This window comes from Drosophila kikkawai, chromosome 2L (assembly GCF_030179895.1).
Source record: "Drosophila kikkawai strain 14028-0561.14 chromosome 2L, DkikHiC1v2, whole genome shotgun sequence".
NCBI classification, from domain to species: Eukaryota; Metazoa; Arthropoda; class Insecta; order Diptera; family Drosophilidae; genus Drosophila; species Drosophila kikkawai.
In genome coordinates this window covers 11,234,407-11,258,064 of record NC_091728.1, presented here as the reverse complement: position 1 = coordinate 11,258,064, position 23,658 = coordinate 11,234,407, and the positions used below count along the sequence as shown (strand labels likewise).

Genomic DNA, 23,658 nt, shown 5'->3' with positions numbered 1-23,658 from the left:
TCCTTTGCCAAAGTTGCGGCATTAAAAATACAACACGACGACCGGGTGGGGGGGCCAAGAGGTTGTGCCATACACACAGAGTTGCAATTTGCTGAGCAGATGAGAGGTGGCAGGGCAATGTGGGAAATGCAATGAATCGTTAAATTTAGCATCGTATTTCAATGCAATTCAGTAGAAAACGAAACGGGACGAAACGAAAACGCTTCTGATGCTGACAGGTGAATTGCAGCTGTCAGTCAGTGGAAACGACCCGCTCAGCTCATCTTCTCCTCTCTCATTCGCCTCGGAGGCAACTTTCTGTTGTTGCTGGCCAAATGATTTGTCGCCGACATACAGACACAGGCACCCGTACACAAGTCCACAGCCCATGGAGTCCATAGAGGACCTGGAAAGCAGCTTAGCAGCTCATCCTTACCCGGGGAGCATCTTATGACTATTTGCGAGCTAAGGCGCTTCCAACCTGAACCGAACCTGAACCGTATCCAAACCCCTTGCCCGTAAAATGATACCCTCTCGCACTTTGCACTTATTAAAAAGTCGTACTCTCGATACGGGCTAAATTCTGGCTTGGAGCATAAATTGCCAGGACGCAGGCAGCAGGCAGGCCTAACTTTGAAGTTTTTCCCTAACTAGGGCTGGGGTCATAAAACCCAGCTGCAGACTTTACGATCCGCTCCAGCATATGCTGATTTTATATACACATGTATATGGATACGTGTACGTACCCATACACAGGCATGCGGACGTGGAGATTGAGGCACATTCCATTTTTCTGTGAATGCCACACGGGGTCAATTTTTATGAGCATTTTGGCATATTGGAAAATGGGCCAAAAAAGTTATGGGTATAATTTAAAAGGGGTTACAAAACAAAAAAAAGAAAGGAAAGGGAGCAAAAAACAATTCCCCCGCGGTGGCATGAAGGAGTATTATACATTTGGCCTAATTTAGCTTTTTGTGTGCAAAAAGTAGTCAATCTTCAAGTTTAGGTGTTTAAATCTGTTCCAGAAAACTTGAAATGTAGTATTGGATACTATAGAAATGGCGTATAATTGCCTAAAAATGTTAAGAAAATTTTTCGAACTTGATCGTTTTAGGTCGTTTTGTCCTTCTTATACGCGTAAAGTATTTTTTTATATTAACTGAGCAGACAAAGAAGCGGATGTAGTTCGGATGGATCTGCTAAAAATATTAAATACGTAAAAAGAATCTTACTTTCCGCTTTGGTTTCGCTAAATGCTCAAAAACGGAAGCGCAAACGGACAAATTTTGTCCGCTTAAAATCCGCAAAACTATCATTTTCAATATTATAAATAAATTTGTTGTCTGCTGGGAAGTCTAAAGTACTATATATCAACTCAGAATGAAGTTGAACTAGATTCATATTCGGTTTTCCAACTTGAAATTGTTTAAAAATGTTTTATTCAGATATTTTAAAAAGGGCTTTTTGTTAATTTAGATTTATTATATAATTTCAATGGTATTATCAACATATACTCGTAAAATCCACTTGACCTTTTATCACTTCCTCTTTCAATTTACACACTCTATTCTCGGTCTATCTTAAATAGTTATTGCAGTTCGATATATATGCACTCCCGATGGGGCCAAACGTTGGTAGAAATACTTTTTTTATAAAATCAATTCGAATTTTATATTGAAGTTCCTTTTTTCAGCCTCTTTTTTTTAGAGGCTTCGGCAAAAAATGTAGCATTAATTTCCATATAAATTGCTAGAATTTTTAGTATTTGTGGGCGTGAGGGTTCAGGGGATTGTGGAGCAGGGAATGTGTATCTATAACTACACATTTCAAACGCTCAAATCAATTTGCACATATCAACAACGAAATTGTTTGCTCAATGCAGACTGCGTTGCCAGTCATTCTTTTCTTTTTTTTTTTTTTTTAACAACCCAGCTCACCTCCCCGAAACGCACGAAATGAAAAATCAGCAAAAAGGTGCCAGGCTAACGAAACTCGACTGCTGTTCAGATTCTTCCACTCTTTGCAGGCCCTGGGGCTGTGTGTCTATGCTAACTACAAATTTGCTACATTTGCTATTCCTTTAATCTTCGTAACAGGGAATAAGACCGCCAAGTATCAGCCCAGATTGCTCAAACATAATTAAATTTATTTAAATTTTATCTCTGTATTTGGCCAAAAACCAACACGAGCGCGCGCATTCCGGCAAATAAACAGAAATCCCTGTTTTATGGCCTTAATGATACGCTTTTTATGAATCGGCACGGAAGTGTCTTGAATGCTGTCTGTGTCTGTGCGTATTTTTTTTCAGTCTGCCTTCTGCCATTGCCATGCCAGAATCAGAGACCAAAATTGTCAGCCCACAAAGCGGTAGCCAGAGGATGCTTGCCTTTTGGAAAACTTTAAATTATTTAGACTACTTTTACATTGTAGAGAGAGGGAGTCAAAGCACAGAGTCTCCAGATACAATGCAGCTGCCAAATATAATTATTTCCGTAGCTCTCGGTCAGTTCTTTTACATAATATCCATAAGGTATATGATAGAGAATATATTTAATTGATCAGCATTACTTTACAAATTAACTTAGTCATGTTTAAAAAAGATAAATAAGTCTAATATATCTTTAATAAATAGGTTCACCTTATATTAAGTTAATTTAAGTTATGTCGAATATATTTAAGTATTTTTAATGAATAATAATATCGCAACAAAATGAAACTAAACCTTAAATAATAAATCGCGTTGATCGGAAATCAACCCAATCGCGTTCGCGTTTAATAACTTATCCACTAACCGGCTTGCTGCCCGTTCCAGATGCAAATTATTCGGATATTCCATATATTCAATATCTCACACGTAAGTAGGGCAGGATGAGTCTTAGGTATCATACGTTAAAAATTTAAATCCCCGCTCTGCTATATTTAATTTCAATCAAAAAATGTTGAAAAAAAATGCATAAATCGAATTGATATGTTGGGTAAACTACATTACGCTGTGGAGGAGTGTGTGTGCCTGGCGGAGAGAGCAGGTCATGGCAACATGCAGCATGCACATGACAATATTTTTTTGTTGTTTAACGTTTCGTGATTTTTGTCAGATTTTTAATGCCACACATCTGGTTTTCCGTGCTGCCGCCTGGCTGGCTTCCCTATTTCCTCAGTCGCGTATCTCCTGGTTATTATTTATATGTGTGCAAAGCACGTTCCTAGAGGGTGTGCATGAGTGTCTGTGTGGGCAAACAACAAGCGACGTTGTATTGACAGCATATTGTGACAAATATGCAAAAAGAGTATAAGAAAAGCACTCGCATTCAGAGCTCATACTAAATACAAAGAGCATTCCAGGTACCAGCTTTAAGAACTGCGTTTTTAAGTAAGTCAGTTGTTCAGTTGCTTTCCGTGGATTAGAAACTAATAGTCGCTCTATTAACTTTTACTTAAATAGGAGTTGAAACTTAATACTCTAAACTAAAGTCACTCAACAAAGCGTAAAACTGATCTGACACACTAAAGTAGGGCCTTCACCGAATACCTGGGAAAAATAATCAGAAAAGTGGCATTAAAAATCTAGAAAATCTCTAGAAACTCTAAATACCTATCCTCTGATATACCAGTAACCCTTTTGTCCTGTTCTTTTTCAACCTCCACAGATCCCCCGGAGATCATCAGGAAGCCACAGAACCAGGGTGTGCGTGTGGGCGGAGTTGCTAGCTTCTATTGTGCGGCCCGCGGTGATCCGCCGCCATCGATAGTGTGGCGCAAGAATGGCAAAAAAGTTTCGGGTAAGTTCCTCATCCAAACTCTCGCTTCTCTGGCTTCGTAAGGCGACTTAACCGAGCGTTGAACACACACATGTGTGTGTGTGTGTGTGTGCTTGATTTTGCTCTGCAGGCACACAATCTCGTTACACGGTTCTGGAGCAGCCCGGCGGGATTTCCATACTGCGGATTGAGCCAGTGCGGGCGGGACGCGACGATGCTCCCTACGAGTGTGTGGCTGAGAACGGAGTGGGCGATGCCGTTTCCGCAGATGCAACTTTAACCATCTATGAAGGTAAGTGCCATGCGATTCCTTACTATGCTGAGCTGGGGACTAAGCCGTCAACGTCTGCAGTTATTTATAGCTGCTGAGTGCGGCTTCCTAATTGAACCTCACTGCACTGAGGGAAATTCGATAATCAAACTTTAACATACAGCCTAAGATTTGTAGCTTTTATTAAAGAAAATGTATGGTATCCCCTTCAGAGAATAAGCGAAGCTGTCGTTATGATAGGAAAATCAGTATGAGCCACATTTACTTTCCATAAAATAATCAACTTGTTTTCCCAGTATATGTGAAGCACCCCGGAAGGGGTTGTGTTTTGGGGCGACACAAAAAGTTTCGTTTAGTATGCGTCGCATTTGCCAACTAAGTTCATACATTGATTTTGAATTAAAACTGGGCAAAGAAGTTGGCGTAAATGGTAAACTTTCGCAGGGCCCAAACCACCAAGCCCCAAAGAGGGTGGCGTGTGGCGGTCGAAAGTTATTTGCCAGCTTGTTTGTGCGGCTTAAATTACTTGCCAAAATTTACTTTTGCTTATTTACAACTGTGCAAAGGATAAAGTTTTCGCTCTCTAAGCCTAATCAAGTCTGTGTGGGGGGGGTGGATGGGCCTGGATAGCTTGGCAATTGAACTAATTTGCTTAAACTGAGAGCAGGCCAAGTATTTATATATTTTCTTCTCATTTTCCCTTACTCTTTGACTTCCAAAATTATAAACAGCAAAAAGTTCAATAAAAAAAAACCTCTGCTCCCAATTGGTACTTGAAGCGGATAGGCCGAGAAGTTATAACTTTTAATGAGATTAAAGCAGGAAATTATTTGGTAAATCAACTCGCAATACAATATTCATATTGATCGATGGTCTGCGGGTTGTTGGGTGTATTTAAAGCAAAATTAAGTGGACTTGAAGTGTTTTCAGGGCTCAAAATCATTCTTACTTGGGAATTTAATGAAGGAGTTCTGTTAAGGATATTGTTTCATGTTTTTTAAAGTAAATTGATAGAAATTTTCTTTCGTATTTAAGGAGATTCATGCTCTAAGCTCTACCAGTTTTAGCTTGAAACCCCTAATTGCCTGTTTAAATCTCCAGCCAAGTCGGGCTGTGTGTTACCTTTACCTTGGCCTGCCTTTTGGGCTCTTGTGCTAAACTTTTACCTTCACTTGCATGGCTGTTAGTCCTTTGCTAAACTACACTAATTACTTCCCGCGTATAGGCCGGCGTTTGAGTCCATCGGCGAGCGTTACAACCTGCCACAAATCAAATGCACACCAATTACGTGGCGCCAGAGTGCACAGAGAGCATAATCAACTCGCATAATTAACAACTAAAAATGCAAACGTTGCCACTGGTAGAGTAAAAAGACCATGCAGAGGGTGCAATGGGGAGTCCTAGAGTATATCAACGAAAATATGTTCTTTTTTTACCCCCCATTCACCTGGCCTACGTGCACTTTTCACACATTTTGTGGTTCCCTTTGGCGGCCTCATAAACAACCAACAAACAACTAGCTAAAGCCAGAACAACAACAACAAAAGCAGCAACAACAACAACAACAACAAGAACAGCAATAATAAACAAGCTAAAATAGCTGGCAGACAGTAGTAAATTATAAGTTGGAGCTCTAACTCGTAGACTCTGGGATAAAGTAGTGCACATTACTCATACGCCGCGTACATAAATTTTCCACCCAGCCCCCTCTGGGTACGTAATTATTTTCCGTTTACAAAATGTCTGCCAAACACCTGGAAGTCATCAGTAGAGGGTGTAAACGGGAACTGGGAGGTTCCATTATCGAAAATACAAAACATAGCAACTTTAAGTATACATTTGTATTATTCGTACTTAATTAAAATGTAGCATTCCATTTTGAAATGAGGGAAAAACTCAAAACATTCATCCAGAGAGACTCCACCGAAAACATGACCGCCATCCGACAGATAACAAAGTCACACAGCCATGAGCAGCAGCAGCAGGAGCAGCAGCAGACTGGCCAAAAGCCGAGTCCGCCGGCCAGAAGGAAGGGTGCGTAATAGGAAAATAATAATGCAGACAGGCGAGTGGAGGATAGCATAATAATAAATACACTAATACCAAAAGCAAGCATGAAACCTAGAACAGAGAAAAAAAGAAAAATTATCGCATGCAATAAATTTGGGAAAAGCGTGCAGAGAACAGAAGCAATCAGCCAACAAATTGTAAACAGTAAATTTCAGCAGCCAGAGGATGGGAAGGCCACATTATCACTAAATCGCTACGACTAACGGAGTCAGTTGGTTAAGCGTTTCGAGCATAAATACATACAGAGCGAAACAAAAAGAAGAAGGATGCTGGGTAGTCACGCCTTCTAGAGGGGAAATTTATCCGCTTAGAGCAGCAGCAGCAACAGCAGCAGCAGTGGCTCCCAGTTTCTCCCACCACGAAACTAATATTTATTTCGATATTTGCATAAAAAACAAACATGTCAAAAAATAAGTGCGAGGATTCTGCCTCACGGGTTGCTTTTAATTCTGTTTGGCAGCGTTTTGAAAACGGCAAAGGCAAACGCGGGGATTTACTGCATTTACCACGCCTGCTTCTGCTCCAGCTCCTTTTCACACGACAGAGCTGGGGGGAGGGTAAGGAGACAGAGTCACGTTACTTGCAGGTGTTGCAGGTGCAATCTATCGAGGGCCTCTGCGTGGGTGTGTCGGCTTTTGTGGCAAGGAGCGCGGCAAGAGAGGATATACACACACGCACACGTTCATCTCTGTGGCAAGTGTTTCTGATCTCGCGCTGCTTTAGCCTGTTGAGAATTTTGATTAAAAATGCTTTCACGTGAAACTCAAACGTGCCTGCGCGTTGCTCCTCTGCATATGTGGGCGCCTTTATTGGCATTTTGGGTGGCGCCTTGTGTGTGTTTGTGAACATTTTTACACTGGGATTTATCACACAAAAAAGTGTAAAAAAAAGAATGTGCAGTGAAAGCGTGTGAAAAGGGGAGAAAAAGGATACGTCATGAGATAAAAAGGAGGAAATGCTAAACTTTCTGCATATTTGCTTAAGTTTTAATAAACGAATGCATGCCTTGACTTTAATTGTATGCTTAAATTCTGATTACTGAATAATATTTAAAGTTTCCACTGGCATTGTCTAGACGGCTATTAAAAATCTCCTCCTTACCCTTTCGCAAATTGCAATAAAATCATCTGAAGGCCAATCTACCCTATCCCCCCTGCGGTGGCCAAAGAACACAACAGCACAAGACCCAAAACAATTTGCTTTTAAATTTGCCTGCCACAAACCATTTTGGCACCTCGAAAAAGCTGAGAATTTTGCCTTTTTGTTGTGTAGCTGCTTCCTGGCAATCCTCGGCAAAAACAATATGCCGTCGCTGGTTTGGGGAGGTGGAAATAAATTTCATTAATTGCCAGTCCAAAAAAGGAGACTGCGATGGCATCGTTCTGGCGATTCACAGGCGCGCGCGCATTCATTAATTTCACTTTATAGTAATAAGCGGCTTTGCTGGTTACGGTTTTGGCTGGTTTGGCTTTTTGTGTTGTGTTCCTTTTTTGTGCCCACCGAGTCCGAGTCCGGGTCAGAGTCTGAGTCCCAGTCCGGCCTCGGTGGACCATTAGTAGGGCTTGATTAAAACGGTGGACTGAACTGAACTGGACTGGCGTAGAGTGGGCCGGTTATGTTCGCTTTGCTCTTCCGCACTTGTTGCAAAGTCAAATGGCATGTCCTGGGCTTTGGGGAAAACTTCATCCTTGGTTCGCCCGCTGTGCTCACATAGGCAAACATTGACAATGCACTGGCAGCGTTTAACTGGCCTTAACTGGAGTACTCGTACCCGTCCTGGCACCGTTTTGCGGTTTGCCTAAAAAGTCATATTAATAATGAAAATTCTACAGTAGCGAAAAGTTTAAATGGACGAAATTCGCTGCGAAGTAGCCGTCTCTCATGCAGCCCTGCAGCAATGCAGATGCGGCGCCAAGCTGTGCCCGGCAGGAGTAAACTGAAAGCCATACAGTGAGGAGGAGTGTGTGCTGGAAAGTTGAGGGCTCCTGTATGTGTAATGTATGACAAAGTGGTGAACTTAAGGCAAGAGCAGAAACAGGAAGATAGAGCCGAAATGTGTTTACCATAAAGTCAATTTGCTGATTTTAATAAGTTCATTTTAAACGAAGTTGAACTCATTAAACTTGAACCAAGTCTAAAATATTGATATGTTTAATTCTGACGTAAAAAGGGTTTTACAGAGTACTTTTTTTACTCGAGCTGCATAAAATATCTTTCATCATATGGCTATATTTTAGCCTAAGAACCAGTAGCCTTGTTCAGGCCACATGCTCGCTCGCTCACATTTCACTTAATATGATTTGTGCTGCCAAAAAGCCATAAAGTGCCGAGCTAAATTGCTAAAATATTTCAAAAACCCGCCACAATATTATGTAAGTACGTCACTATATATATTAATGTTTAAATGTGCGGCTGGCGAAATATGGTTGCGTGTGTGAGGGAATCACCCACGTAAGTATCAGGCAACGTCGACGTTTTAAATTGAGCAACTGGGTTCCTGCAGCAGAACCACAACAGCGGAGCGTGGCCATTTACTGAGAAGAAGGTTACATAAGGAAAAAGTAGTAATGGAAGCCTAGCTGGCAGGGAGTTTTATCAAATACATCCAACAGGCTTTTGGCCAGGCGATTAGGTTATATTATATATGTATTTTTATCAAATACTTTGAAGGACGTTACTGAGACCTTATTTGGAGATTAGCCAGCTTAAAATATACATGAAAGTAAACTGACATTGGGAATATATTTTATACGTTCGTACATTTCCTTCGATCGATTTTTCTTTTACATCTCTATTTGCCGAGATCTTATTATGGCGGAAAATGCATTTGAAATTCATCAGAAGCAGTAGGTAGCAAACCCAGAATCTCACATGACAGCTGCCCGCCTTTGCATCCATATCTTCCTGGAACCTGCCCCTGCCCCTGCCCCTGCCCCTTCCCTTCGCAATCAACTTACTTCTGCTTCTCTGCCGCTGCCAAGCATGTGCAAGTCAGCCGAGATCCTTGCCTTTCTCGCCCTCTTATTTTTGTTGCATTAAAGTTTCAAATATAATGACGTTAAATAAAATTGGATGCGACTTAAAAATTGAACTTTTATTGGCTTCCCCGATAGATGAAAAACGAAAATGCCATAAATATATATATATGAAAAGTGAAATTGCCATTTTCGGGGTGAAAATTCACCATCATGTTTTACAAGCGATATATTCTATTCTTTGGCTTCCGGGGAGTTGATTATTAGAACTCGAAATATTACTAGTGCTGGTAGAAAGCTACCATTTTTGACGCATTGCAGTGGCTCAAGGTTCAAGTGTGCTGAAATTTATCTATTTACTTGTGATTGTGGCATAACTCAATCCAAGAAACAGCTGAAGATGATGGCAGCATGTTTAATTGCCTTCTGGTTGTTAAGTGTGTAAATTATATTGCCACATTTTGTGGTTAAAACTAGGACTAATACATATACATATGTACAAGGTTTCTGATTAAAATTCATAAATTTAATAAGGATGTTGGGTTTAAGTGGTTTAGAGACTATTCCAATACGATTTAAAATTAATTTTAACTGACCCTTCTATCAAAGACAACTAAAATAAATAACCCTGCAGACAAAAACGTTCGCTTGTAATATTGAAAACGATAGTTTTGCGGGTTTCAAGTGGACAAAACGTCCGATTCAGGCTCATAAACGATAATAAAGTTAAACACCTGTCATGGGTATTGTGAAAATGCTATAATTTTTGGATTGCCGACCTTTTACGACATCATTATCGGGTATAATCCTGAGAATTCGCGGTACTTGTCCACTATTCGTCCGTTGTTGACCATTTAGCGACACTAATGCGGAAAGTTCGATTCTTTGTCCGTATTTAATATTTTTAGCGGACATTTTTCGGATTCATTCGCACTAAGTTCGCTCTTTATCTACTGAGAGATGCTTCACCCATACCATTAGCTTACAACATTTTTAAGTGTTATTACTTCAAATATTAAAATTTTAAAAGTTAAATTCTAACTTACATTACAATTATTTCCATTAATTTGTACACAATTAAATATCCTGTTACTTGATGGCTTCCTAACTCGATTTTTTGTTTGCGGAACTTCATTAATTCCATCCTGGCTGTCATTAGGGTCCAACTGGGGAACCTCTTTGTGAAAGTTGAATGTGCCTCCACAAGCACTCGGGATGCAGAGTTCCCATACATACATAATTTTAGTCCCCATAAGCTGGCCAAGTTTGTTTATCATTCCATCCCCGCCGAAAAGAACAGAGAATATTTCTTAAAGTATACTTTTGCGGGCGCGCTGCTATTGTTTGTGTGTTGGCTTTAGCGGCGGCTGTTGGGTTCTTTGTTTGCCAACTGCATTGGCTCCTCTTTGTTGCGCAGCAGCTGCAGAAGGCAGAAGGGGAGGAATGGCATCCCCTAGATGAGAATGAGGATGGGGACGGGGTCTGTTTCGGGAACCACAGAGCACCAAACAATGCCGGAGATGCTGTCGAGCGGGTCTGCGGTTATATTTTGGTCTCCTAAATAATAAATGCATTTCCCCGACACTCACACATTTCCGGCGAGCTCGAAATGGCGGTTGGGTGGAAATGGAAAATCCCATTTCCCCCCCAGCTCTCATGCTCTTGAAATATTTTGCACTTCAACAGTCAAATGCCTACAACTTAATCAAACATTTTTCATGATGTGTGCTCACCTCGCAGGCAAATTAGATGACACGAGGCGGTGGGTGGTGGGTGGTTGCCTGTGCATGGTGAATGGTGGTGGTTTTCAGGACACCTTGACGAGCGTCTGACACGACTTGACATACGATGCCACTTACGATATGTCTTTGTTTCTTTTACGTTTTCGTTACGTTTGCTTTTCGTTTCCTTTCCCGCTCCCTCGGCCTTGTTTGGCTTATTTGTTTGTTTTCTGTTTCCTTTGCCTTTTGATATCTCAACTTTTGGCGCGTGGCTTTGGCGACACTTAGCGCTTAGCAATCGCCTGTATTTCTGGGCTTGCAGCACGCTCTTATCGGTGGCAGAGACAGACAAGGACCTTCGACTTGTCACAGACGCCCCCGCCTAACCTACGCCACGCCACCTGCCACCCCCAAGCTCTCTGTGCGTTATTTATTTATTTATTTTTTTCATTACATGTGTAACAAAGTTTTGCATTTGCTTTGAGCTTGCCCCCTCCGTTAAAAAAATTTCGAACATGTGAAAATGGTGCCTCCATACCCCTGCTGTTGTTGTTTTTTGGGGTTCCTCTTTCTGTTGCCGGTTGCTGTATTTGTTACGCAGACAAAGTTTTCACTTATCTGTCATTCGGAGTTGGGTTAAGGAGGGAACGGAGGCGGGTCATCCTTTGTCAGGCATTTGACATGTGGCATAAATCGCGTAAAACAATTGCAAAAAGTGCAGGGGGGAGGGAGAGTGGGTCTCATCAGCCAGCTGAAAATGAAAATCGGGAGTGAAAAATTATTTGGACTTGTCAGGATTTTAAAGATCCAGCAGTCAGTAAGGACATTTGCTTTAAGGAGCTTTAATTAAATAAAAGTAAGTTATATTTACCTCACCTAAAGTCTTTCTATTTATGGATCAGAATTTGTTTCCCCCATCTTCCCATTTTCCCTTTTTTTGCCTTATCAGCTCTTTAGCCAGTTTATCTTCTATTCCTCTCTCCCCCTTAAAAGCTTTCTTCTTTAGCCTGTAAACATTGTGCTTAACTTAATACCGTAAAATTTCTTATTTGACACTTTTTTCGGACATTTCATCTCATAGTTTATCACTTATTCTTGCCGCTCAAATAATTTTAGCTTAGCTCAACCGTTTCCTCGACCTTTTTTCCGCTCCAACCCAAATTGCTCAATGAGGCATGCAAAGGGGGGGTGAGGGCCTAGACTACTGCCCTTTGACACTGACACTGACCGTCCATCCGTCCTGCCTGCTGCTGGTCAACACAAAAAAAGGGACTAAAAAGAAATAGTTCCTCCCTCCACTTTGGTTAAAATGCGAGACCTATCCAAATGCCACTAGCTTATCACATATGAAATATCACATAAACTAACGCAAAATGTCAAACTTCTTGCAGGCGGGCCGGAAGGGTTAAAGGTCGCTTCGGGAGGAACTTGTATGATTTACGATGGCCGCCTATCCAAAATGGCAAAGCATAAAAATATTCGAACGTTCTTTTTAATGCAAAGGCAAAGGTTGTTAAAAGTTAATCAGTCACTGCTGTTGTTGTTGTTCTTGTTGTTGTCTTGCGATGAAAAATGATCTCGCCGAGTGAGTGACATTTCATTAAAAACAAAGCGACGAGGGGAGAACAACTTGAGGTATGCTGGCTGCCCCGGCAACACTTACACAGTCAATTGCACACAACAAATCTGGCCAAGTTCTGGGCCCATTCGTAGCTCGATTATAATTTAATCTAGTGTGGTATGTGCGACAAGCTCGCCGAGAGTCTGCGACGTGACGCGCACACATTACCATTTTTCACATCGGGCATCTCTTCTGCCCTCCAACAACAAACACAGGGCGTATACTCTATACGGCGGACCAAAGCGAAATAGAAGTGTCTGTCATTTTTATAAACAACGCATTTTCTCGGTATGCAGAGTGTGCGAAAATAGGGGATGAGGTCCAAGGACCAAGGACCAACGGAATCTGTGTGCGGCGTCGTCGTCGTCGTTGTTGTCATCGTGTACGACTTGAAATAAATGCAAACAATTTTCTGGTATCATAACCCTGCATACTTTCGGGGCACCCAAGAAAATATTTCTGCCAATAAATCTGCTTCTCCGTAATTAAAGTAATTGCAAATGGAATTTCTCCTAGTGTCGCTGAAGGCGACGACGATTAAGCCATTTATGCCAAGGCAGCGGAAAAATGTTAAGCACCCTGGCCCCTTGCCCCTCCCCGGCAATAAGTTTGGGGCTGAACTTGAATTTTTGTGTGCGCCAAGGATAATTAAAGCATTTTGGTTAAGGGTAAACATCAAGAAACGGAAGTTCTTAGTGGAATTTGACTGCTCAGCGGCAAATGATGATGTTGGGGTCGCCACGTAGAGGCTCGGCGTTAAATAGGGTTTCTTTATGCCCAGCAAAATGGTGTTTAAGCATGAAGTTGAGCTCTAAAAATATTCCAATTTACAGTTTTTGGGTTTGCTAGATTCTAGCTACTTAGTAAGGAAAAGGAATAAGGAATATACAGATAAAAAAAATAAAATCGTTGAGTTGTGAAATATTAAACTATTTATAAATATAAAAGAAGGCAAAGTTTTCATATCCTGGCAGCTTTTACAATTTTTAAAAGTTAAAGGTGTAGCCAATAATTCCTATGATACCTATACAAGTTCCCTTTCGTTTTTTAGATAAATACTATAAAATAAAAAACGGTTCTATATAGCTAAAAAAAATATAATATTCAAATTTATGAATTTAAATATAAGCAGCTTCAGTTGCCTGGCCTCTCAGTGGCACTTCCTTGAAATCTCAGGGTGTCTTTCAAAAGAAAAGGCGTTTAAAGTCCTTCCGCTCATTATTAAATGCAGCGCAGAGCATTAACCGCAGCTGCTTGTGCTTGTGTACTATATAGTTTTCTACGGCACCATGTGTAAGCTCCTTCATTGCACATGGGCCCACCAGGTCGGCGGACACCCAGTGTGCTTTTCATAATTTTCCGCATACAATGAACGTTACTAGCCTCCCCTTTCCATATATGACTGCATTTGCCTGTGGATAGGGCCAGAGAACAAGAGCTTCGTGCCAGGGCAGCCCAGCAAGACCCAGAGCCCCACCATCCACCAGACATCTTTTGCTTACAATTAACCTCAAAAACGAGTTTCCATTAAAAATGCCCCGGAGTCATCGATGTGTTGTGCATGTGTGTGTGTGTGTGTCGTGTCGCTGCTGCGCCGCATTGTTGTTGCCGCTGTCTGGGATCTCGCAGGAAGCTCCCCCAATCCCCCCAATCCTTTCTTGTCCTGCGAACTGTGGCTGCAACATCGTCAGAAACTTTACGACATCGCCACGTGACGTATGTTGAGCTGTCAGTTGTGTTTAATGTTCTGCATAGTTTTTCCTTTTCGCTTATCCCCTACTTGTGTTCGTCCAACGATTCTTAATTCTGTCTTTTTTACGGCGACCCTTCTTGTATCCTTTGTTCCCTAGAGAAGACTTTGCACTTTGGCAATCGTAAGAGTGATAATTCACATTAGGTTAATTATATTGTGCAATATAAGGGATAAGTCAGAGTTAAATTAAAAATGTGGGAAATCTTATTTAGTTTCTTTTGGAATAGGAATAATTTTAAGCTCAAAAGGGGAAAGATTTTTAATCTTTTGTTACATTTATCGGACAGATAAACGGTCAGTTAACAAAGATACTTTTTTTCTGATAGTTAAGATATAGAAAATAAATAAAATACTATTTATTAAATATTTTAAATTTACGATATCTACGCGATATTTAAGGGGAGAAATATCTTATTTAATTTTCCTTTGAATATAAATACAAATATTATCAATTGTAAATAAATTAGAATTCGAAACATTAATAGTCCCTTCCATAGAATAAGTGTCCAGTTCATGAATAATTTCTTCCACATTTGTTTAAGACGGACTCTGCTAAAAAACAATTAGATGGCACTAATTGCCAGAACATTAATACGAGTAACATCGATTCCTTCCTTTCGCCCACTGAGAGACGTGCTTCGATTGACCGGAGGTGGTAGATGGTACGTTCTCGAAATGGCCACGTTTTATGGGGAGTCAGAGTCTTGACCACTTTGAAATTGAATTTTAAATTAATAAACGTTGCGGTTGCATCAAGAATTACAAATTTATATGCATCGTCCTTCTTCGTTGTTCTCGCTCTGGAGAGTTCCTGCCGCGTTCCAGGCATTGTTGCCAAATCTATGCACATTTTTTGTTAGCAGACGCCCCGACTCCTACTCCGCAGATGGTGGCCACTTCATTCTTTTTCATCTTGATTTTGTTGCCTTGTGTGCGCATACCCTGTAACCACAGGTATGTAAGTAAAGGTATGGTCCATGTATAGAGCAAGGTAAATTTAAATTATGCATTACAATCTACAACGATTTGGAATTTTGTGATTTGGGCGATGATATGCTTAGGGATAGATCAATATTAAAATAGGTATTGTGATTTTAGCCAATATAGAGATAAATTTTAATTAAATTTCAATTTGAAATGTATTAATGTAATTTGTAATGTTTTTATTAATAATATTTAGTTCTATTAGGTATTGTTTTGCCTTCAGAAAAACTTTCATAGACATTTTTTCTGCATATAAATCTTGGTTTAGCCAACTGCTCTTTCCTTGCGCCCTGCTCTTTTTTTGCAGTAGGTCCTGCCTTTTGAATAGTTTCCCTTTTTTTTATCGTTTAGCTCTGTTTTCACCGTTTCCTTTCTTTTCTCTGATGCCATTTTTTGCTGGCCTTTTTGTTGGCATGTTTTGCTTTTGTGGTTTTAATTCTATTTTCGCAATAAATTGTTTCGTTACGCTAACATTTTACAAGGCGCCAAGCGTCAAGAGCGCCGTGTGGCGTTTCACAGTTGGCTGCTGTCCGTATCCTGTGCTTGCAGTCCATGGCTGCATCCCTGTCCATGTCCTGGCATGCAACTAATTACATTTGCATATCTATGGCAGAAGTGGAAATGCGGCTAACCGATATATTTCTGGCCTAAAATCCAAGCCCAGCAAACCCGTCTAACAACAGCAAGCCCTGCAGAACGATTTCTCTGGAAACTTTGCGTTCTGCTCATCAACGTCAGCGCCACTGCCGCCGCAATCAGCATAATTATAAACTTATCTGCGTAGCTTTAAGCATTTGCTTTATGCGCAGATAATAAGCCCAAGAAACAGAACGTCTAAAAAACTTGTAGCTCCCTTTGAAAGCAATTAAGAATGCACTTGCTAATGATGATGATGATGATGATGATGGAATCCAAAACTCGTCTTCATTGGCTTCTGCACTTGTCATAGCGACAGCCTCTGTCTTTCGGACACGCCCTCACGCACGAGTGCTTCTGCAGCCATGTACTTCTGTCTTAATTAGTGGACTTTTGTTAATTGTTTGTCTTTTTCTTGGCCAACACGGATTTTGGGAGCTAAGCTTTATTTTACCAAAACATTTTGAGAGAATTTGGAACTGCGCTTTAATTTTATAAAAATTATTTACCATAGATACGATTGGAAAATAATTCTATAAATGTAGAAGCTGTTAACTGAAGAGATCTCGTATCTTCTATATATGTATGTATCATATAGTTTTAATGGAAAAACCTGAGAAATATTTCACATTGCAATACTTCTTTCTTTAAAGTTTATAATAAATAATAAACTTTTTTGTTTAAATTGCAAATTTTCCAAAAAATCATCAATTTGATCAAAAATCTATTATTTCTAATTAAATTACCTACGTTTATCTGCCAGCCAACAACAGAAACTACAGGTAAATTGATTAAATGAGCTGCACACATGCGTCCACGCAAACAGAAGCTCCCATACATATGCAAACAAATATAATTAATAAACAACCCCACAACTGCCATATGTTGTTGGCTGACAAACAGGAAGCACAGAGCCAACCGTTCCAACCTCAAACTCATGGGCTCCGAGTATCTAGCTGTGTGTTCACACAGTCATTTCCCCTGACATATGTAACCGAAATTGGGCACAAAATTAATAAAGCTAAAAGCCTGCTACTACCAATAAGGTCTATAAATTTAATTATGTAAATGTCCGGTCATAAAAAACAAACAAACGGTAAAAAAAACGAAACCCCACTTTGTGTTGGCAAAGGGTTTAAAACAATAATACAGCAAAAAGAAAAATGTTAATAGATGTCAAACAGAAACTGAACCAAAATGGAATTATCCATACTCCAAATCATGGCAAAAAAAATGTTAAATATCTATAAAAATATATATATATTTATTAAATGAAGCAACTGAATGAGTTACAGGGAGCTCGGATAAGAGCCACATCTACGAACGGATTGTAACTGAAAATATTTGACTCTCATATGAAATTAATTACATTTCTTTTTTCCACTGTCAGTTAAACATTAAATGTCCTTTGCTTTATGGTTGTTACCTTCGTTACAGTGTCAGAACCAGTGCCGGACTTTTTCCGTCGCTCTTGCTGGCCCTTTTCAGTTCGGCAGAGGGTTTTTATGCTACCGTATTTTATTTAATTTTTCTCTCTTTCGGTTTAAATACGTGTATGCATGTTGTATATATGCTGGCATTTTTGCATTTCCGTTTGGTTATTAGTTTTTGTACGGAATTTCCGGCATTTTTATGTGCCATATGCGGTGGTGCCCTCTGGTTTTTTTCATATTTATGGAGCAGAGGCTTCCCGGTGTCTCTTCCATTGTGGATGCTATTGTTGGTCTTGTACTGCCATTACTGTCTTTATTTAAGTGGCAGTGGTTAATTAAAATCGAAGGTAAACGAAGATCGATTTTTCAGCTAGAAAACAAATGGCTGATGGATCTTCGCTGGGTTTTAAATAAAACACAGATATTGGCAATGCTACTTCTTTAAAATCCTGCCGTTTCCCTGCCTCTTCCGCGTTGTAATAATTTTTTATGCACAATAGCATCGAGAGTGCTATGCACAGCATGCATCGAGCGTAACCGTTGTCATATGTCAAAGTGCAAAAGGTAGTTGCCATTATTTTACCTCAGATGCCATTCCAACTCGCACTCTCCCCGCATGTAGTCCGGCATTGTGCTTTTTATGGGTATATTTACAATAAATAATAAATAGTATATGCCGGATGCCCAGCCCGTGCCCAGAGTACTATCCAAATGGACGACCCAAGCGCGCACTCAATTATATGGTGCGGGTCCGACGTTTATTGCGAAATGTAATTATGCAACTTAACGCAAGTTCATTTCAATGTTTAACATTCCATTTACATATTAAAGATTTAATGCCGTTTCCACCCAAAACAAAAAAATAGGGTGGGCTAAAGTAGGGCAGGGAGCGATGAGCGGACAACCAGTGTAACAAAGAGCCAATTAAAGGGCTAACAATGTGACGGCTAGCGGAGAAGAAAAGTTTTTTAATTATAAGTTTAAATTCAAAAACATTTAAGCTGCACACACACACACACACACACATGCCTGCGTGTGTGTGGCTGCGAATGCGTATAAAAGTCTGTTTGTTTCCCCATAAAAGTATGCTATAAATGTTGGACGCACTCGTCGTACACCGATATGCAATTGTAGTTGTCGGTTGTCGGTTGTCGGTTGTAGCTGTAGTTATAGTTGCGCTTAATGGCCGGCATTGTTAATTGCGTACCATAAATCTGTGCAGCAGTCCTCGCACATCTTGTTTCGCCGTATACTTTATATATATTTTATAACTCCCCACCGCCGCCTCCACACACCACCGTCAATTGACCGACCGACCGAGCGAGCGGCCACCTTTGACAACGATAAAACGGAAAGCTTGCTTCTTTTTTTTTTTTTTTTTCGTTGTTTCAACAACAAACTGGAATAAGGCAGATGGGCAGATGTGCAAATGCATGAGGGAGAACCCGTAGCATGTTACATGTAATTAATTTCAAATCATTTATACATGAACGCCCAGCCAGTGGAAATGGCCATACATACTAGCAGCTCCAGCATTGGGCTAACAAAAACAATAAAAAGAAAACAAATTTTTGCATCCCAGCCCAGCCTGCGGTGTTTATGCCACATTGCTGTGTGCTGTGCTGTGTCTCAATTAAATGGAGCGCTTTAAAAGGCAGCAGAACAGTAAATAAAAGTAAAAACAATAACCATTGAGCAAAGTAAAGAAGGAAAACTATTTAACTGAGCTAATATTTGGCATGCTTCAACCGAGTTGAAATGAGTAGCTTTTGGCTTTATTTTATGATGAAAACGAAAACAGAAAATACTCAAATAAATCACAATAAACTTATATCACAAATATTATTTCATTGTTTATTCAAAAATCATTTTAATCACTTCAACTTACTTAATTTTCTCTTCCAACACATACAAGAAATATATAAAAATTCGTATGAAATTAACATTAAATGAAAAAGCTTTTACGCCATCTGTCATTTCCCTTTTGGCCAAATATGAAGTCAATATTCTGCTCCCCCACAGCGGCTAATATACTTTCTCGTTTAGCCACCGAGGACATTGGCCCTGCCGCGACTCCTTTCGGGCCTCTGTTCCCTGGTATTTATTTGTTAACTGGTTTAATGACGCCTCTGTGCGCCGCCCGTTACCCATAAACCGCTGGCCACGCACTTTAAGCCGCAATTGTTATTCCGTGTGTTTGTGTATGGACATATACTAAGTATCTGTGTGGGTAAATCATAGCCTTTGGGCTTTAACCGTTAAACTGGGCAGTATTAACTGCTGGCCGGATGCGTGAATGGCCAGTCCCAGCCCCATCCCCAGCCCTTCTGCTTGCTTCCCGTCCCCTCTGGTATCCTTCAGGTATCTGGGGCTGGAAGCAGCTGCGTTTCAATAAGCACATAATTGAATTCTGATAATAAATTTGCATTATGGCCAGCTTCCCTGGGTTTCTGGCGGCTTTCAGCATTGGTTTTGGGTTTCCGCTTGATTCTTATATTTTACTACCTGCCCGAGAAGAGAGAGCAGCACGGAGCCACGAGTAATGGCATAAGCGTGCGCGGGCCGTGTGCGGGAGCATGTGGTTTATGTTATAATTTTACCCAAAACACCCATTTACCAATTGACCAGAGGGGGGGCAGGGTGGCGTGCAGACAGTCGTAAAATCGGGCCGCATGTAAATATTTGAGAAATGGCTACTAAATATGATGAAAATACTAAAATATGGCAAAGGAGCTTAAGTTTTTTTTGAGCCTTTCAAATGCTTAAATTTTAACTATATTGAAAGGAATATATATCGCGAATATCTTTAATATATTTATATTTTCCACTAAAAATTTTAGATATTACAATGCCTTTAGTAGTTTGATTTTTACACTTCTTCATATGGCTTTTTGAATGCTTTCACCAGTTCACACAGATTGTTTGTCAAAAGTGCAGCAGGAATTTTTATGTAGTAAGAGGAAATCCATTTAATTTCATGTTATTTTCCAACTTGTCCTCGCTTTATAAGTTAAATTTACAATTATATAAATTAAACATTTTTATGCAGACCGATAAAAACGACAGAAGCCTAAGGGCATTATTTTGTTTGTGCCATTCAATTCAATACACCGTTCGATCATAAATTTTTAATACATATTTAAATCAATAAATACTTAGATTCCAAACGATAATTGAATCCACAATTGACCTCGACAACACATATTATATCCGTTGGCTGTCAGGTCTGGCCTCCATTTCACAAAACCACTTAAAGAAAATATGCAAAATATTATATATACGTTTTCCATGTTTCTTCAGTTGCTGGGCAATCCACTTGAGGCTTACTAAATATTTTTGGCATTGAGTTCACTAATTGCCGGCCGCAAGACCATCTTTCACCTCCTCCTCCCCAATGTGAGGGCGTCGAATCCAGTGGGGAGTCGCGTCGAAGATTGAGCATTGATTGTTTTCAATACCGAACAACAAATGTGCCTGTCAAAAATTAATCACTTACACTTAGTCCACATGCACACATTCACATCGCCTGGGCCTGAGAGGCGTGCCTAGTCGCATTGAGACAATGCCTGCTACACGCATTTATAATTGAATTTGGCTTTTGTTTTCGCCCTTGTTTCGCCGTCTGTCTGTGTGTCGGTGTGTCTGTCCAACTTGGCATGTTGGCAATCGATGGCCTGCCGTGGCAACTGGCAGGAGTCTGAAAGCACGCAATTTATTTTCATTTCTCTAATAGACTTATTAGACAGGGCCGCTTTGAGGGTGGCTGGTAACGCCCCAGCTCTGTATATGTATGTGCTGGAATCATGATAAATTATATTTAAATTATCAATTTATTTATTAGTTTTACCGTTTGGGGTACAGAGGTGTTCCTTTTTCGGGCTTTTATAACAGAATTGGGTCAAAAACATCCAAGTATTAAGCACAATTTGGAAATATTCCTTATTTTTTAGTACTTGGATTATTTTATGATCTCTCCTTCCCCCGAATCTAGTAAATCATTAGTGAAACTATCAAGAAAATGCGGCAGCCAAGGTGTTTATGTGTCTCGTTGTCTAAATATAACACATTTCTTCTTTATCGATTTTTTATTGCATACCAGTCGCCGTTTAATGGTCAACACGCATGCAAGCCAAGCGTTTCGAATTCGTTTCGGATCTCAACTCTTGTGTTGACAATACAAATGGATTTCCAATGATTTATTACCGCATTAAAACGCATTAGAAATGGACGTGGCGAGACAAGTGCAGTGCCCTGGGTTGAAAGAGAAGCAGCAAAGCCAGAATCGGCCGCATACCTCCCAGGCATTTCTCTATCTATCTCCGACTTCCACAGGACATATCCTCGGATTCATTCCCATTTTTTTTTTTATTTTTTTTTTTTACTTTTTTTATTTGCCCCGCCTTTCGGTCTCACTGCGCATTCTGTGAAAATGCATAAAAGTGAGCCATAAGTTTAAAAATTTATAAAATGCGCCATCCCATAACTGAGAAGAGGACCGACCAGTGGCAATAGTAACTGTAAAGTGGGCGTGGACGGCAGGCGGGTCCGCATTATCAAACGTCTGCTACAAGAAAAATTAAATTAAATTGTAGAGACTCAGCCAGCAAAATGCAGAAAGAAGACCAGCGGAAGCGAGAGAGCAAACGTATGTTAAAATAGACTTTCCCGGTCGTGGGCAGGATGGACAGAGAAATTGAAACTCTGGCTGGCTCACTTCAATCCACTCCTCTCTGAGTGTCCCTCTCGCACTGTGTCGCCTATTATTTGTCACTGAAAGAAATTTGATCGAATTGGATTAGTATTTGCCAATAGATTTTGCATTTTGATTAGCAATAACTTGTAACCCTAGAAAGTCAACTTTGCTACCAGAAATGCTCAATAACGTTTGCCCAGGAGATCCGGCTGGAAGGACCAAATTATTTCTATTTATTTGAAGCATGTTGAACTAAAATTAGGCTGCATTTCCCCCAGTGTGGCCATCTTAGAAGTTGAGTGAATAGTCGATTTGGCTATCTGCAATGGCCGAAGCACGGCAAGGACATACACTCCTCGGTTCGGGTCCAACATCCAACATCGTAATGCAAACTTAATAAGATGTACGCTGTGCATGTCGTCTGTCAGTGGATACACATGCACTATCAGTTCAGACTGCACTGACAGTTAGACAAACAGACAAGCCGTCCAAGGCCGTCAGATTGTCAGTCGGAGGGGGAAGTCCACGTCTAAGCGGACAGACGGAGCAGGAATCGGTTGCAATGGCTGCGAGCATCTTGTGTTTTTTCTATAAATTATTTCCGTATGTTGTGATCCGTAAATACTTGATGTTTAAAACTAAAGTGCACTTTTTCCCAGACTACAAAAAACTAGAAGTTGGTCAGCATCATAATCACAGTCGACGGCAAATAGATTTTTTCCCGACCCTTAATAATCTATCTAGATCTAAGCGTAAACTAAGACTTTTAGGTACTTTATTGAATCACGCCTGTTACATTTTGGGACAAATATCAAAAGGCTTTGCCTGTGATTAGCTCCTGAAAACCAATTTCGGTGGCATTTTACAGGGAGCTCCGCATAAATTTAAATAATCGAGATTCGTATCCTATCTTACATAAACGTGTATCCCCATTTTGCAGCAGCCATCAGCTCGTCAACTCCTTGGGTAGGCAAGGAATGTGCCGTGTTATTATCTATTAACTGCCATCATGGCAGCCTTCTTCAAGGACCCTATAAGCCTGCTCATCCGCACCATATTCTGTTGCGTGACTGCCGGTGTAAGCATGGGGGCAATATGTCTGGCAGGCACATATGAGTGGACCTAGGAGAGACAGCAATTAGGGAAACGTCGGGTCCTTCATTACGCTGATCAATGGGTCTCCTCGATGCCACTTATAGACAGTTCGGTACACGCACAAGCACACATGCGACACTCCGAACAGGAAGTGTTGACTGGCCACAAATCTGCCAACGTCTTGCGGATGAAACTTGGTCTTCTTACTCAGGGCTTACTACGTAATACCCTTGCTAATGGCATTATTACTTGACCAAAAGCTTGCGAGTTGAGAAGCGGTAAATCTGTATGACTATTTTTAGTGATTTGCTGTAGAACCATACTACTAAGAAATGTAACCAATTTATACTTTACTTTAAACTATGCAGTGTTTATGGTTTACAAGGGCATTTTAAGCTTCGGTCTTAGCCAGCCTTATTTTTCTGTTTTTTTTTTTTCTATCTTCATGCTGTGGCCGCCGGCACTTGCGGCTTTATTGTTGGCATTGTCTAACATCTTCAGCTAGTTGTCTTTTTTTCTGGCCTGCCACTAAAAAACGGTTATTTACTCTGCCTGGGGCTCTTAGCTTCAGCTTTAGCTCGGCTTGTCGCACACTCTTTACTTTCTCCACCGCCACTTCCCTCCCCGAGGCTTTGGATGTGTCTCCTCCCTGTTGCCTCTGGCCGG

General features: G+C 40.5%; 1 protein-coding gene across 1 annotated transcript in view; it reads left to right on the top strand.

Annotated features, from left to right (window-relative positions):
- Positions 1-23,658, top strand: part of Lar (tyrosine-protein phosphatase Lar) — a 104,685-nt gene that overhangs the window by 47,978 nt on the left and 33,049 nt on the right. The window contains exons 4-6 of the mRNA XM_070284274.1: positions 2,795-2,836; positions 3,630-3,761; positions 3,871-4,032. Coding sequence (XP_070140375.1) covers positions 2,795-2,836; positions 3,630-3,761; positions 3,871-4,032 — 336 coding nt within the window. The remainder of the gene's footprint in view (positions 1-2,794; positions 2,837-3,629; positions 3,762-3,870; positions 4,033-23,658) is intronic.